Source organism: Epinephelus moara, chromosome 3 (assembly GCF_006386435.1).
Source record: "Epinephelus moara isolate mb chromosome 3, YSFRI_EMoa_1.0, whole genome shotgun sequence".
In the NCBI taxonomy this organism is placed as follows: Eukaryota; Metazoa; Chordata; class Actinopteri; order Perciformes; family Serranidae; genus Epinephelus; species Epinephelus moara.
In genome coordinates, this window is record NC_065508.1 from 21,102,418 (window position 1) to 21,115,073 (window position 12,656).

A 12,656-nucleotide genomic window follows, 5' to 3' on the forward strand; every position below is an offset into this window, starting at 1 on the left:
CAGCATTAAGAGACAGCCTGAAGATGAATTATGAATGTAGCATTTGTTCAGTTGCGCTGTACGTGATTCTGAGCACAGGCCAGCAGCTACTGTATAGCAAGGCGTCGACAGCTCTGTAATGTGGACATGCATGTGGTATATCACTAACTGTACAAACAATATGGTTCCTCTCTGGGGACTGCAGGTCTTTCAGTCTGCTACAACAGTAAAACAATAGACAAACACCTCTGACCAGTCCTGACACATCCTATGTTATGTAGGTGTGTGTGCACAGTTGGTCGGTGTGAATGTGTAACATAGAGCTAATGTCCAAGGCATCCCGCTGAATAATTCATCAGACGTGTGTTGGCTTTCATAACTCTTGCTGAGTGACTTTCCTTGAGGCTCAAACACCCAGTCTCCTCCCAGTATAATCTGTCCTTCCAATAATCCCAGTACTGCCTTCCTTCACCCTTTATCACATCATGTTTTTAAGAAAATAAGCTTAAATTTGGACTTATGTTTTAGGTGAAAGAGGGGAAATGTGGTCTTTCAAGTAGGCAGTCTACAACTGCAGAACTAAGTATTAAGAATTCATAATTAATTAATTCATCATCCCAGCTGTGCTGATGTCTAGAGGCAGTTAAGATGACATTTTGAGTGCTTGTGAGAGTCACGATTTGCAACTCAAGGACGTGCACTCTTGGTTCAGAAGGCAGAAATATTAAACATCAGGTCGAGAGAGACTGAAACTTTCTATTAGCAGTCCTCACGTACTTACAGTTCGCCAGTATTCCAGAAAATTGACATCAAGGACATCATCTGCCAGTTTGATATGTCTGTTATGTTGTTTCTCTTGTCTTCTCTTGTATAAGTGGGCTATGTACGTAAATATGAATTCGTACATTGTCTTGTTGAGTTTCGTTGTCGTTGTTTTTGGAAATGTTACAGCTGGGGTTGGCAGAAATCTGGAAAAGGAAAAGATAAGTTTGAAAATACATTCTCCTCCTGCAGCTCTCCCCTCTCTGTCCTAAGCCCCTCTTACCAGACGACCATGGGCTTATGTACACGCTTCACGCAGTAACCCAGTGTTTCCCATACAGTAATTTAATGAATCTTATTTTATTGTAACATTGCATGCAGCTTCTTCGCTCAGCCCCTCCTTGTCCTGCTCTCTAACTGGTTATCAGACCACAAATGAGACAAGACTTAGCGAGCTATCCAGCCCCAGGTGTCTCTGTGGGCTGATGGCCAGTAGCATCGCTGCGTCTAATCTCTGTAGCCGCATAACAGAATCTGGATGCTGATCCAGCTCGGTATCAGGGCTGTCCAGACCCCCGGAGCTAGGGTTAAGGCTGGCTGGATTTGGGTTGCTGTGGCTGCTGACTGGGGTTCTGTCTTTGGAGCTGCTGCCTGTTCTCCTTCCGCTGAGGTGGTCTGTAGCGACGGGGATTGAGCCGGAGGACACACCCTGTTTTGAGGCTCTTGCTAATGTTAGATACATAAACTTGACCATGACGCCGCAGCCATGAGCCTTTACCAACATTTTCTCTCCATCTCTGAAATGGCTTCCTGATATTGGCACGTGTTTCTTTGCTATTTTAGACTCTCTTTTCGATAAGTCTGTCTTCCTTTTTTGGGATGCTTTGCAGTGTAGGCAGTTATTGCCGATGCTGGAACTTTCTCTGTAGGATCTCCCTCCATTGAATCAGGGTTCACTGAAGGGACTTGCATGCATTTGCATTTGTAGAACAGCCAATAGGAATGCCCTCTCTCTGGAATGACCTGTGATTGTGCAAAGTCTCCCATCGCAGCCTAGATTTTCTAAAAACCTGAGAACAGAACCAAAAGAAGGTGCAAAAGTCTGGTTTTCTCTCAGTCCACTTGAATTACAATATGCTCAAAGCTTATAATGGGATTTTTGCCCAGTGAAGCTAAACTTAAACTGCCAACCCCAACTTTAACTCAGGGTGTGCATTCAACAACTATACCTCTCTCTCTAGAAAAAGTATGGTATTGTTAATTTTCTGTCTTTTTTAATGTGACTTGTACTTTTATTTTATTTTTTATTGATTGATTGATTTTATTTAATTTTATTTATTTTTTATTTTTTTAAAGATTGTTTTTTTGGGCTTTTGCACCTTTAATGGACAGAACAGAGTGAAGAGTGTGAAGTGGGGAGAGAGACAGAGTGGGGGGACGACATGCAGCAAAGGGTTGCAAGCCGGAGTCGCACTTGCGACCGCTGCAGCGAGGCATCACCTCTATACATGGGGCGCCAGCACTATCCACTAAGCTACCGACGCCCCATTGATTTTATTTTTTTAATTTGATTCTTTTGTATCACTTTTATCATCTCTCTCTCTTATTTCAAATGTATCTTTATTTATTTTTATTTCTACTTTGTATTTTTTTATATCTATGACTTATTCATTCATTTATTTATGTAGCTTACTTTTTTTAAAATTATTTTTTATTATCAGTATTACTACCTCTCTGTCTCTCTATGATGTATTGGTATTTACCTTATTTACCTTTATGTATATTTACCAGACATGGGCATTGTAACGTTGACACTGAACAACTGATTCATTTATGCCTTGAAATTTTCAAAAAGCAAAATTGGGGGGAAGAAAAAAAACAAACAAAATATACAAGGTTATTTTTTATACCATTTTTGAGTTTTGATTAATTAATTTGAGTAATTCAGTACTAGTGTTGTCACGATACCAAAATCTTTGTTTCGGTACCAATACCAATATGAATTTCGATACTTTTCGATACTCTTCGGTACTTTTCCTAAGGAAAAGTCCTTTTGGATACAAACCTTTAGAACAATAAATAGTAGGGGTGTAACGGTACCAAAAAAATCATGGTTCGGTAAGTACCTCGGTACGGACGTCACGGTTTGGTAACTCAAATGTTCCACCAAGTTTGTGTTGTCTCGTGTTGTCTCCCTTTGCGAGGCAGACTTTCTCTTGTCTTTTTTCACGTGCGCCAGCTGCGAATGTTGATACAGGTGTTGTCATACACACCACTTGTGCAATCTGTGCTTCAATAGGAACAAGGAAGGCGTTTGTGTGCATAAATGAGTAAAATAAATTAACTAAATTAATGAATTGAATCAATTTCAAAGTATCGGTATTTTCCAAATGCAGTATAGTATCGTTTGGAATACTCTAGTACCGCGGTACTATTTTAGTACCGGTATACCGTGCAACACTATTCAGTACACAGTATAGCTTTACACGTGTTAAATAAACAGGAGATAATATACATTAAGATGCTCATGCAGACAAGCTAAGCCTCACACGCTGTCTGTTTTAGACTTTCTCTTGGGTGCTTGTAGGGTTTATAAATATATTTGTGAGCTTCTTGTTACCGTTTGAACCTCCATGTGTGATGTTGCAGGATGACGGGTGCAGGGAGTTTCACAGTGGTTTCACAATGGTTTGTTTTTCTTCAGGTCCGGAATCTGACCTTAGCTTTCCAGGCTGCTGAGAGCATTGGGATCAAACCCTCCCTGGTGAGTCGAGCTGCCTCAGACCTCACATACTCACACACACACTTAGATAACACAGAGGGAACCTTTGATTAGACAAACTGGACACAGTACACTTTGTCTGACGATTTTTCCTCCTGACTGTCTTGAGCTTAACTGTGTCATATCAGTTATCGTTCACTTTCTGCCTGGATTGCCTCGAGCCGGCACTCCAGCACTGCGCTCTGGAAATGTACGACACTTTGCATCAAGAGAAAAACTAACCTTATGCATAATTCAGATAGAATTTGACTTAGTTGCTTTGCGAAAACATTAGCAGCTCTCGTCAGCAATGCCTGAGTAACAACCAGCTGCTCCAGTGAAATATTTAGAATGAGCACTACGTGTTTTGTCATGAAGTAAACAGAGTCACTTCCATATTTATATCTAGTGAAGCACTGCAGTGTGCTTATGGTAGCAAATGTGGCGTAAATGCTCCATCTCTTTAAGGAATAGTTTCAACATTTTGGCACATGGGCTTCTGATTTCTAATCATTGTAAAACGTTTATAGATTCTGACTCATTTGTCTTGTTTAAATCACTGCTCACTTCACTGCCGTCACAGTGCTGTTGTTCATACAGAGACATCCTCATTACACAGACAATAAAAGCCTTTGTTTTATACTGTCATGCTTTTTTCCCCCTTCTCATTCAAACACATATTACTGGCTGTAAGATTGTTGACACTGTAAACAGTTTAATGCCGACCAGCTCAAGTGAAATCCTCACGCACACAACTTCCAGAGCAATTTGACTTTAGAGGAATAATCTGCTGCAGCCAGTGGAAATTAGGTTTTTTTCCCCAGACACATTGATGGATTACTGAATGTGTCTACCAACATTTTCAGAACAAAATAGAACAGGCTGCAGTGAGAGTCTCTCTCCATGGGATATTTAAAAATAGCGGGTTTGTGCATTTAGTCCTTCTCAGTCCAGCGCAGCCGGCCATAGCCCACAAGAATGACCCTCTGCAATGCTTTTTTTTCCTCCAAGTGAGGATTAGAATATATGCAGTTCACGTAATCAAGAGAGACAAACAAACAACAACAACTGGTCAAACAAACGGTCAAATTTAAGGTGTGCTGATGGATTCACGTCGTCAACTCATGCATTGAGTAACATTACAAGTTAATGTTCCACCTTAAAAGTTGCCGGCAGTTGGCCCAGTGAATTGAGTTTTTTTCCCAAACTACAGCTGCTGTGAGAGGCAGCAAAACATCCTTTATTTTTATAGCTTAGAAATGTGAAACTCACCCCGGTATGAACAGTGGTTACATAAGCCTGAAAACCAGCCACAACTCAGCCCTGAGCAGAGTGACTGTCCTTTATTGACCAATCAACAGACTGCAGTGTTCACAGCTCCACCTTTTAGTACCAGATCTGTGTCTTAGGTACCCCAACAGAGGGGGGACCAAAAATCAGGAGTGTGCAAAACGGTTCCATTGGTACCATCCACAACTTTTGGCAGTGGAAATGGAAAAAATGCGTACCGAACTAAACTGTACTGTACTGCTTGGTGGAAATAGGGCCAACATGACCACAAAGAGATGCAAAGAGACAAAAAAAGGCAAAACCACCAAAAAGTCTGTGTGTTTTGCTCTTATGTAGGAGAGGTGGTGGGCCTTTTGGCACATCTGTGCCCAGGGGCCCATTGTCTCATAATCAGCCTATGCTCACACCAGTGGCGGCTGCTGGTCTTTCAAACAGGGGAAGCTCACTTTAAGTTTACATCATGAAATATGTCGTAATGTAGCGAGGCAGTAACTTATAAAAGGAACATTTAATTGAAGCCGTTTTTCAACCACACTCATGCCACAGAACCACAGCAAAACAAACCTCAAAGATTTTCGGAACTCCGGACGGCACTCTGTCAGAAGACTCCACTCGCAAATATCCGCATGGGACTGAGCTCGAAATGCGATGATGCCGATATGTATTTTAAAAGCGCCGTCAATCACAAAGGGGTTCAGCCTTTAGACAATTCCTCCAATCATCATGCATACACCGAGCGTCATCTCCCGCCTACCGCTCCATTAGGTCCCAGGGAAGCTGAACCTCCCTGGAAGTGACGATTTTGTTGCATTTATCCAATGACCGTCTCGCTTTGCTGCATGAAAAAAACCTGCTCAGTGCTGTCTCATAGGAATGCTTGGAGGCTCCGTGTCCACCGTGCTGACACGAGAATGTATGACAGGGAGGTCGCGTTTGAAAACTGGTGATAAACAGCTGACGTTTGAACATCATAGTCATGATATTAAACGCATCCTAGCGCACGTTTAATGCAATGTAAATTCTTATTTTAATGTAAATTCAATAGTGCATATTTGACCATTTCTTCTATGAAATTTTAGGGAAAGTTTGGGTGCTGAACATACTGTTCTGTTAACACTTTTACTTTCTTCTTAGAAGTGATTGCAGAGTATCTGAGACATGCAAAGGTTAAACTAATGTGGCCTCTCTCCAGCCCTGCTTTACATCTGTGCATGACTCGCTATGTTCTGCTTTCCTGATGACAGCACCATGTTTTGAGGAGCATGATAAATCAGATGAATATTTGTTGGATATCTGTTCTTTCTGAAGTCCAGCCAAAGTAAGTGCTCTGAGAAAACACAAATCAGTCGAATAGCTCCTTCGCTTTATATGTGGAAGAGCCAGCTGGACGTCAGCGAGGAAGTAAAATAGGCCCAAATATTTCACTGAGACCAAAGTCCATTTTACTTTGTCTTATTAAATGTCCATTACATGCCTGTGGATACGGGAATTATGTTCCCATGCTGGTGACTTCCAACTTTTCAACTGTTCCTTTCTCTGTTGTATAAACACAACAATCAGATGGTCAGCCCAGAGAGAAGCAGCTGATCACCCTCCCGTAAGGGGGTTGAGACATCATGGAAGTTACTGTTATTGCAGTGAAGCTTCTGTATAAGTCTGAGCTCAGGGAAACTGCTGTGACGCAACTCGACGGTGTCATGTGAAAGCCTAGTTCCATGTCTGACTCATCACTATATCCTATATTGAGAAACAGATACTGAGTGTCATAATAATGCAATAATGTAGATTACAGTATCAGAAAAGAATACTTCAACCCCAAGTGACCATTTGTTCATCTCAACCCCTGTTACAAAAACTTTTTCTTGCATGCCTCCACAGAGAAGGAAGAATCCAAAAAAATTCTTGATGAACTGTTGTGAACGGTGGTCATGTTTAATAACAGCAAAACTACATCAAACATCTGTTTATAAACTTTCATATTCAATTCAGTTTTATTTATAAAGAAAATCACAATCTGCCTCAGAGGGTTTTACAGCATACGTCATCCCTCTGACCTCGGACCCTCACAGCGGATAAAGAAAAACTCCCCAAAAAATCCCTTTAACAGGGAAAAAATGGTAGGAACCTCGGGAAGAGCAACTTGGGAGGGGGACACCACCTAAATTAATAATTCCAATTATTTCCATGACCTAGAAAAGATCAATCAAGATTTGTGAACATGAGCCACTCACTCTCAAAGCCAGAAACCAGAGAGGTAACTCTCAAACTTGTGATGTCATAGAGTATAAAATCTGGAGCTGCTCCATAGACAAGGAATGGGAGATGGAGTTTTTGGACCCACAGAATGTTTGTTTGATTTGTGTTCTGTTGTGGTGTTCTGAAATGTCCCCATAAACTCAGAACATTCCTCTGGGTGCTCAGTGTCGTCTAGAACTGTGGCTCCCCACTGGTCCACCCACAGGGTCCAGATTTCTCCCCAGTCATGAGTCCAAGGTCCACACAGCTTAATATGTCCAGTGTCATACTTGGTTTGGCCATGTCACTAGTTTACTGTCTCTCTGAAGTAGCTGTCCGTTAGTCACTCACTCTACAGCAGGAAACAGCACTTCAAAATAAAAGCTCTGTGTTGGAAATTCACTGTACTTAAAAATAAATTGTGTTTTTTACAGACTTGATGTTTGTGCATCACTTGTGGTCCAGTTGGGAACCACTGATCTGGACCATCTTTCCCAATTCATTGTCTATGGAGCAGCTCCAGACATTATACCCTATGACATCACATATTTGAGTTTGAGCACTCTAGTTTTTGGATTTGGGAGAGAGTTGTTCATGTTTATTGATATTTTTGGACTGTTACACCGTAGGAATAACATGTATGAATGTAGAAAATATGCACAGTTCCCCTTAGTCACGCTCTCTTCAAAGCCAGACACCATTGACAAAGACAGTAATGTTAGATTGATCAGCACAGGAGCTGCTGGTCTGCAACCGCCTTGATCGGTTAGTGCATGGGTAGGCCACGTGCGACTCACATGAGCCTCTCTCCAGTGGCTCCCTGAGGCTCTAAAAAAATCATATGGAACTGAATTTTTATTTATAATTGCTGTAAGCCTAAAGAATTTCTTACATTCTCTAATTGTAAAAATGTGTAGCCTAGACACAGAATTACAAACAACTTTTAATATTTTGTCAAGAAGATCTACAGCCTTTTCCTCTAAAAGTTTCTCCTGTCTTGTCTAAATGAACCTCCGTAGTGGTGACTAGTCTTGAATCTCCCTAGCGAGGCTAGCTATGGACTGTGGAGTCTGGGAGGAAAATAGATAACAATGCGTGGACAGATTAATTTGCTTTCACCACCACCTCTTACCAAATGTTCACAAATAGCGTCCTGCCAACAAGCCACCTTGTGCTAAAACATATTAATGAATGCTCGTTTAGACCTATTAGTAATGTTGAAAGGCTTTTTTATACGCAATAGTCTGAGTTACCTTCATAATAAAATTCAAATTTTTGTTAGAAAATGGGTCTTTTGATAGTAAAGGTTGCTGACCCCTGGGTAAGTTAGTTTGTGTTACTGAGTGACAATGGTGGTTTGAAGGATTAGTTCAGATTCACCAAAGTCCCACAATAACATAACTAACAAGTTACCTGAGGCATTGTTAGACCAGCAGCTCCTTGTTCAGCAAAGTTAACTCACACTCTCACAAAAATATTAGTATCAGAATATACTTACAGTACCCAAATTAAAAGTACTCATAATGCAGAATGGTTCGTTTCAGAATAATATATACTTTATTACTGGAATATAATTATTAATGCATTCATTTGTTCATCACTTTAGTGTTGCAGCTGGTAAAGGTGAAGCTCATTGTAATTATTTTATATGGTGAATGAATGAACTTTATTTATATAGCATCGTTCATGCACAGGATGCAGCACAAAGTGCTTCAGCAGCAGAGACAGACAGATAAAACCTTACAATTATACACTACTCAATCAAGGAAAAATGAGAAGAATAAATAAATTAATCAATCAATAATCAAATCAAATAATAAAAAATACATATTATGAATATTAACACAGGAAGCTGCTAGTCATAGGTTATATTAAAAAGATATGTTTTGGGTCGTTGTTTAAAACTCTCCACTGAGCCAGCAAGTCTAATATTTAAAGGCAGGGTGTTCTGTATTTTTTGGGCGTAGCAGCTAATAGAAGCATCCCCAAACATTTTTGTGGTGACATTAGGAACAGTTAAAGAACAGCTGTGGCGGATCTCAGGGTTGGTCGAGGGACATAAGGTGATGGGGAATCTGTTATATATGAGGGGACGGAGCCTTTAAGAGCCTTAAAAACCAGAAGAAGGATTTTAAAATCAATTTTAAAAGATACTGGGAGCCAGTTTAGGTTATGTAGAACAGGAGTTATATGGTCTCTCTTTTTGGTTTTTGTTAAAACCCTGGCAGCAGTTTTAGGTAGGCCAGTGTGAAGAGCATGACAATAGTGAAGACAACTGGAAACAAAAGCACAGATAAGCTTCTCAGCATCTCGCTGGCTCAGTAGCAGTTGTACCTTGGCTTTATTGTGTAAATGATAAAATGCAGTTTTTGTCAGTGATTTAAAATGAGCTTTAAAATTGAGATCAGAATCTAAAATGTCCCTGGGGTTTCCTACTTGAGGTCGTGTCTGTGTAGTTTAACCTGCAATAACACATCATAATAATTTACTTGTTTATTTATATTTTGTATTCATGATCTCAAACTATGGAGTAGAAGTCTGTAGTAGCATGAAATGGAAGTATTAAAGTAAAGTACAAGAACCTCAAAACTGTACTTAAATGTTCTTAGTTAAATGTTACCACTCAGTGTGACAGTAATGTAAAACACACATGGACATAAAATAGAAAGTATTTAAATAAGAAACCCATCAGGAAATAAAAATCAAATGTTATTTTCACACTGAGAGACTTGGTGTCGTATCTTGGCGTCGTTGCATGTTAGTTCTGATTGTGCTAATGGGGATGCTGTTGTTCTGGCATTTAGCAGACGCTCCTGTAAAGAGTGACTTCATAATAATGCTGCTCACCGTTAATGGTTGCCCTTTTACGACCACACGTGGAGTCCTTGCAGAATACATAAATATTAAGGAAGCTGGGTTTTATCTCCACACCACTCTGACTGGCCTGACAGTGGTGCTGTTTGTAAAGCTCAGAATTATTACAATCAAAACACCATAACTCTAAACACTCCTTGTTCTTTTTGTTCCAAACAGGACATGGAGGAGGTGATGAAGACAGACAGGCCGGACTGGCAGAGCGTCATGCAGTACGTCTCTCAGATCTACAAGTACTTTGAGACCTGACCAGCTGGAGAGAGATGAATCGGAGGCACTGCAGCACTTTTTCTGTCAGCACTACATTCACCTTCCAGACAGACGTAACGCTGCCAGCGTAACGTTCCTCCTGCTCACTGTTGGACACTTAACACACGACTGAGGAAGTCTCCATTCTTGGGAGATTTGAAACGATCACAGAGTTGCTGTTTTCTCATTTTTTAACGGGACGCTACAGTGAGCGCTGAGGCTCAAATTTACAAAGACTGTACTGCAAGAAACAATAACTTGTTGAATTTTACCAGCTTAAAACATCATCTGAGCATCGGATTCACAGGCAGGGGACAGCTGAGCTGGTTTGATTTTTTTTAACTCCCTCTATACTGACTTTGAAAGAACTGACAAAAATACATACTGTAATAGATTTTGGGTAACACTTTACTTGAAGGTATCTACATAAGGGTGACATGACACTGTCATAACTATCACATGACACTGTCATGAACTTGTCATAAACATTATGTACATGTCATAAACGTTTATGACTGCTGTCATTAAGTGTCATTCGGTTTTTGTAATGACAAGTTGACATTGTTTGGGTTGTCTTGATTATGACAACTTGACATTTATCGAAGTGACATTACCAGACGTTGTCTTTGTCATGACAAGTTGACATTAAATTTGTTTGGGATGTCCTTATAATGACAACTTGACATTAACCAGGATGACATTACAAGTTGACATTAACAATAAATGCAGCTCTTTTTGTGTTTATGACAAGGTGACATAATGATTGATACAAAGACATCTTCTGGTAATGTCATCCTGGTTAATGTCAACTTGTCATTATAAGGACATCCCAAACAAATTTAATGTCAACTTTCATGACAAAGACAACTTCTGGTAATGTCACTTTCATTAATGTCAAGTTGTCATAATAAAGACAACCCAAACAATGTCAACTTGTCATTACATAAACCGAATGACACTTAATGACAGCAGTCATAAACGTTTATGACATGTACATAATGTTCATGACAGGTTCATGACAGTGTCATGTCATAGTTATGTAGATAACTTCAAGTAAAGTGTTACCAGATTTTGTCACAAACTGGCTGTCAGTACAGAAGATATTTTTCCATTATATGCTAATTATCAGTGTTGTTTGTGAATCAAATGCTCTGGTTCTTATGGAAGCCCATATCTGCCAATGTGATGGATAAAAAAACAGATACTGTGAGTCACTACAGTGAGAACATTTCTTGAAATAATGACTTTGTATCTCAAAATAATGAGTTGTTATAAGAAAAATGACAAGTTAGTATCTCAGTTAGGGCTGCCCATGACTACGAATTTTCCCAGTCGACCAATAGTCATCATTTAGGGCCATTAGTTGACTACTTGTATCGCACTGCTTGGTGGAAACAGGGCTTTAGCAACCACTAAAAGTGCTTTACATCACATGCACCATTCACCCACACATCCATACACCATACATACAGTTTTCTAATAATAACTTACAGTATCTTTTTTTATTTTTAATCACATTGGCGGTAATGGGCTCCCGTTGGTTCTGGTCATTTTCAAATGTGCCAAATCTTCCAAGACACAGCATATACCAGACTATCTATGCATGGTCAAAGTGTAACCCTCTGTCTGAGCTCGCAGCGTGATGTCTTTTTTCACTGAACATTTTGTTTTGTTTGCTGAAATATTGCTTTAAAGAATCTGTCACTTCTCACACCGAGTGCTTATCGTGAACGAGCTGGAGTTGTACTTTGCAGAGCAGAGAGTGTTTTGAACTGACAGCTTTGAGTTGAACTGAAGCCTTTTATATTTTCCACTTAAGAACAGAGATGAGACAAACCCTACGCTGCCATCTGTGATGCGACACTAAAACATGATTTAACACTACGAGAGTTGCTGAATAGTTTTGTAGAAATATTTTTATGAAGACAGATTGATCTCTATGTTTGCGTTGTTTACAGCACTAAGGACCGGCTGAATCAAACCATTGTGCACTGTTTTTCACGTTTTTCCATCGAGACTCTCTCAACAACTATGGTACTGCAGCTGCTTTGCAAAATCTACATATTCCGCATGCCATGTTTAAATAATGACGGAGAGGATGACCTTTACGTGTAAGAGGTTAAGGCACAACACTTTCTCTGTGGTATGATTTAGACAAGCCTCCATTTGCAGATGCCCTTATGTTTTGGAAGATAAAAGTGTTATTTATTGATTTACAAGACGTGTATCCTGAAAAGTGAGAATGGACAGAAGCGTGTGCAGTTTTCTATATACTGATGTCAGATCTGGAAGCCTGTTGGATGGATATTGCCCAATAAAGGATTGTCAAGTTTTATATTCAATCATTCACTTTTTAAAAATGATTCTTCAAGTTATGTGACTCCAAGGTGACGCAGTCTTTGTCCGTGAAAGCACCAGCTCCGTGTGTTGCTCTACTTAAAATGCTTTTCCTCTGTGCCCAGCTCTGTGCCAGGGTTGTGAAACATTTGGGCATTGTGGGAACACT

General features: G+C 40.0%; 1 protein-coding gene across 1 annotated transcript in view; it reads left to right on the forward strand.

Annotated features, from left to right (window-relative positions):
* specc1 (sperm antigen with calponin homology and coiled-coil domains 1) overlaps positions 1-10,517 on the forward strand; it is a 149,212-nt gene extending 138,695 nt beyond the window's left edge. Inside the window, exons 14-15 of the mRNA XM_050041007.1 lie at positions 3,446-3,505; positions 10,061-10,517. Coding sequence (XP_049896964.1) covers positions 3,446-3,505; positions 10,061-10,150 — 150 coding nt within the window. The 3' untranslated portion in view covers positions 10,151-10,517. The remainder of the gene's footprint in view (positions 1-3,445; positions 3,506-10,060) is intronic.
* Positions 10,518-12,656: the final 2,139 nt, after the last annotated feature.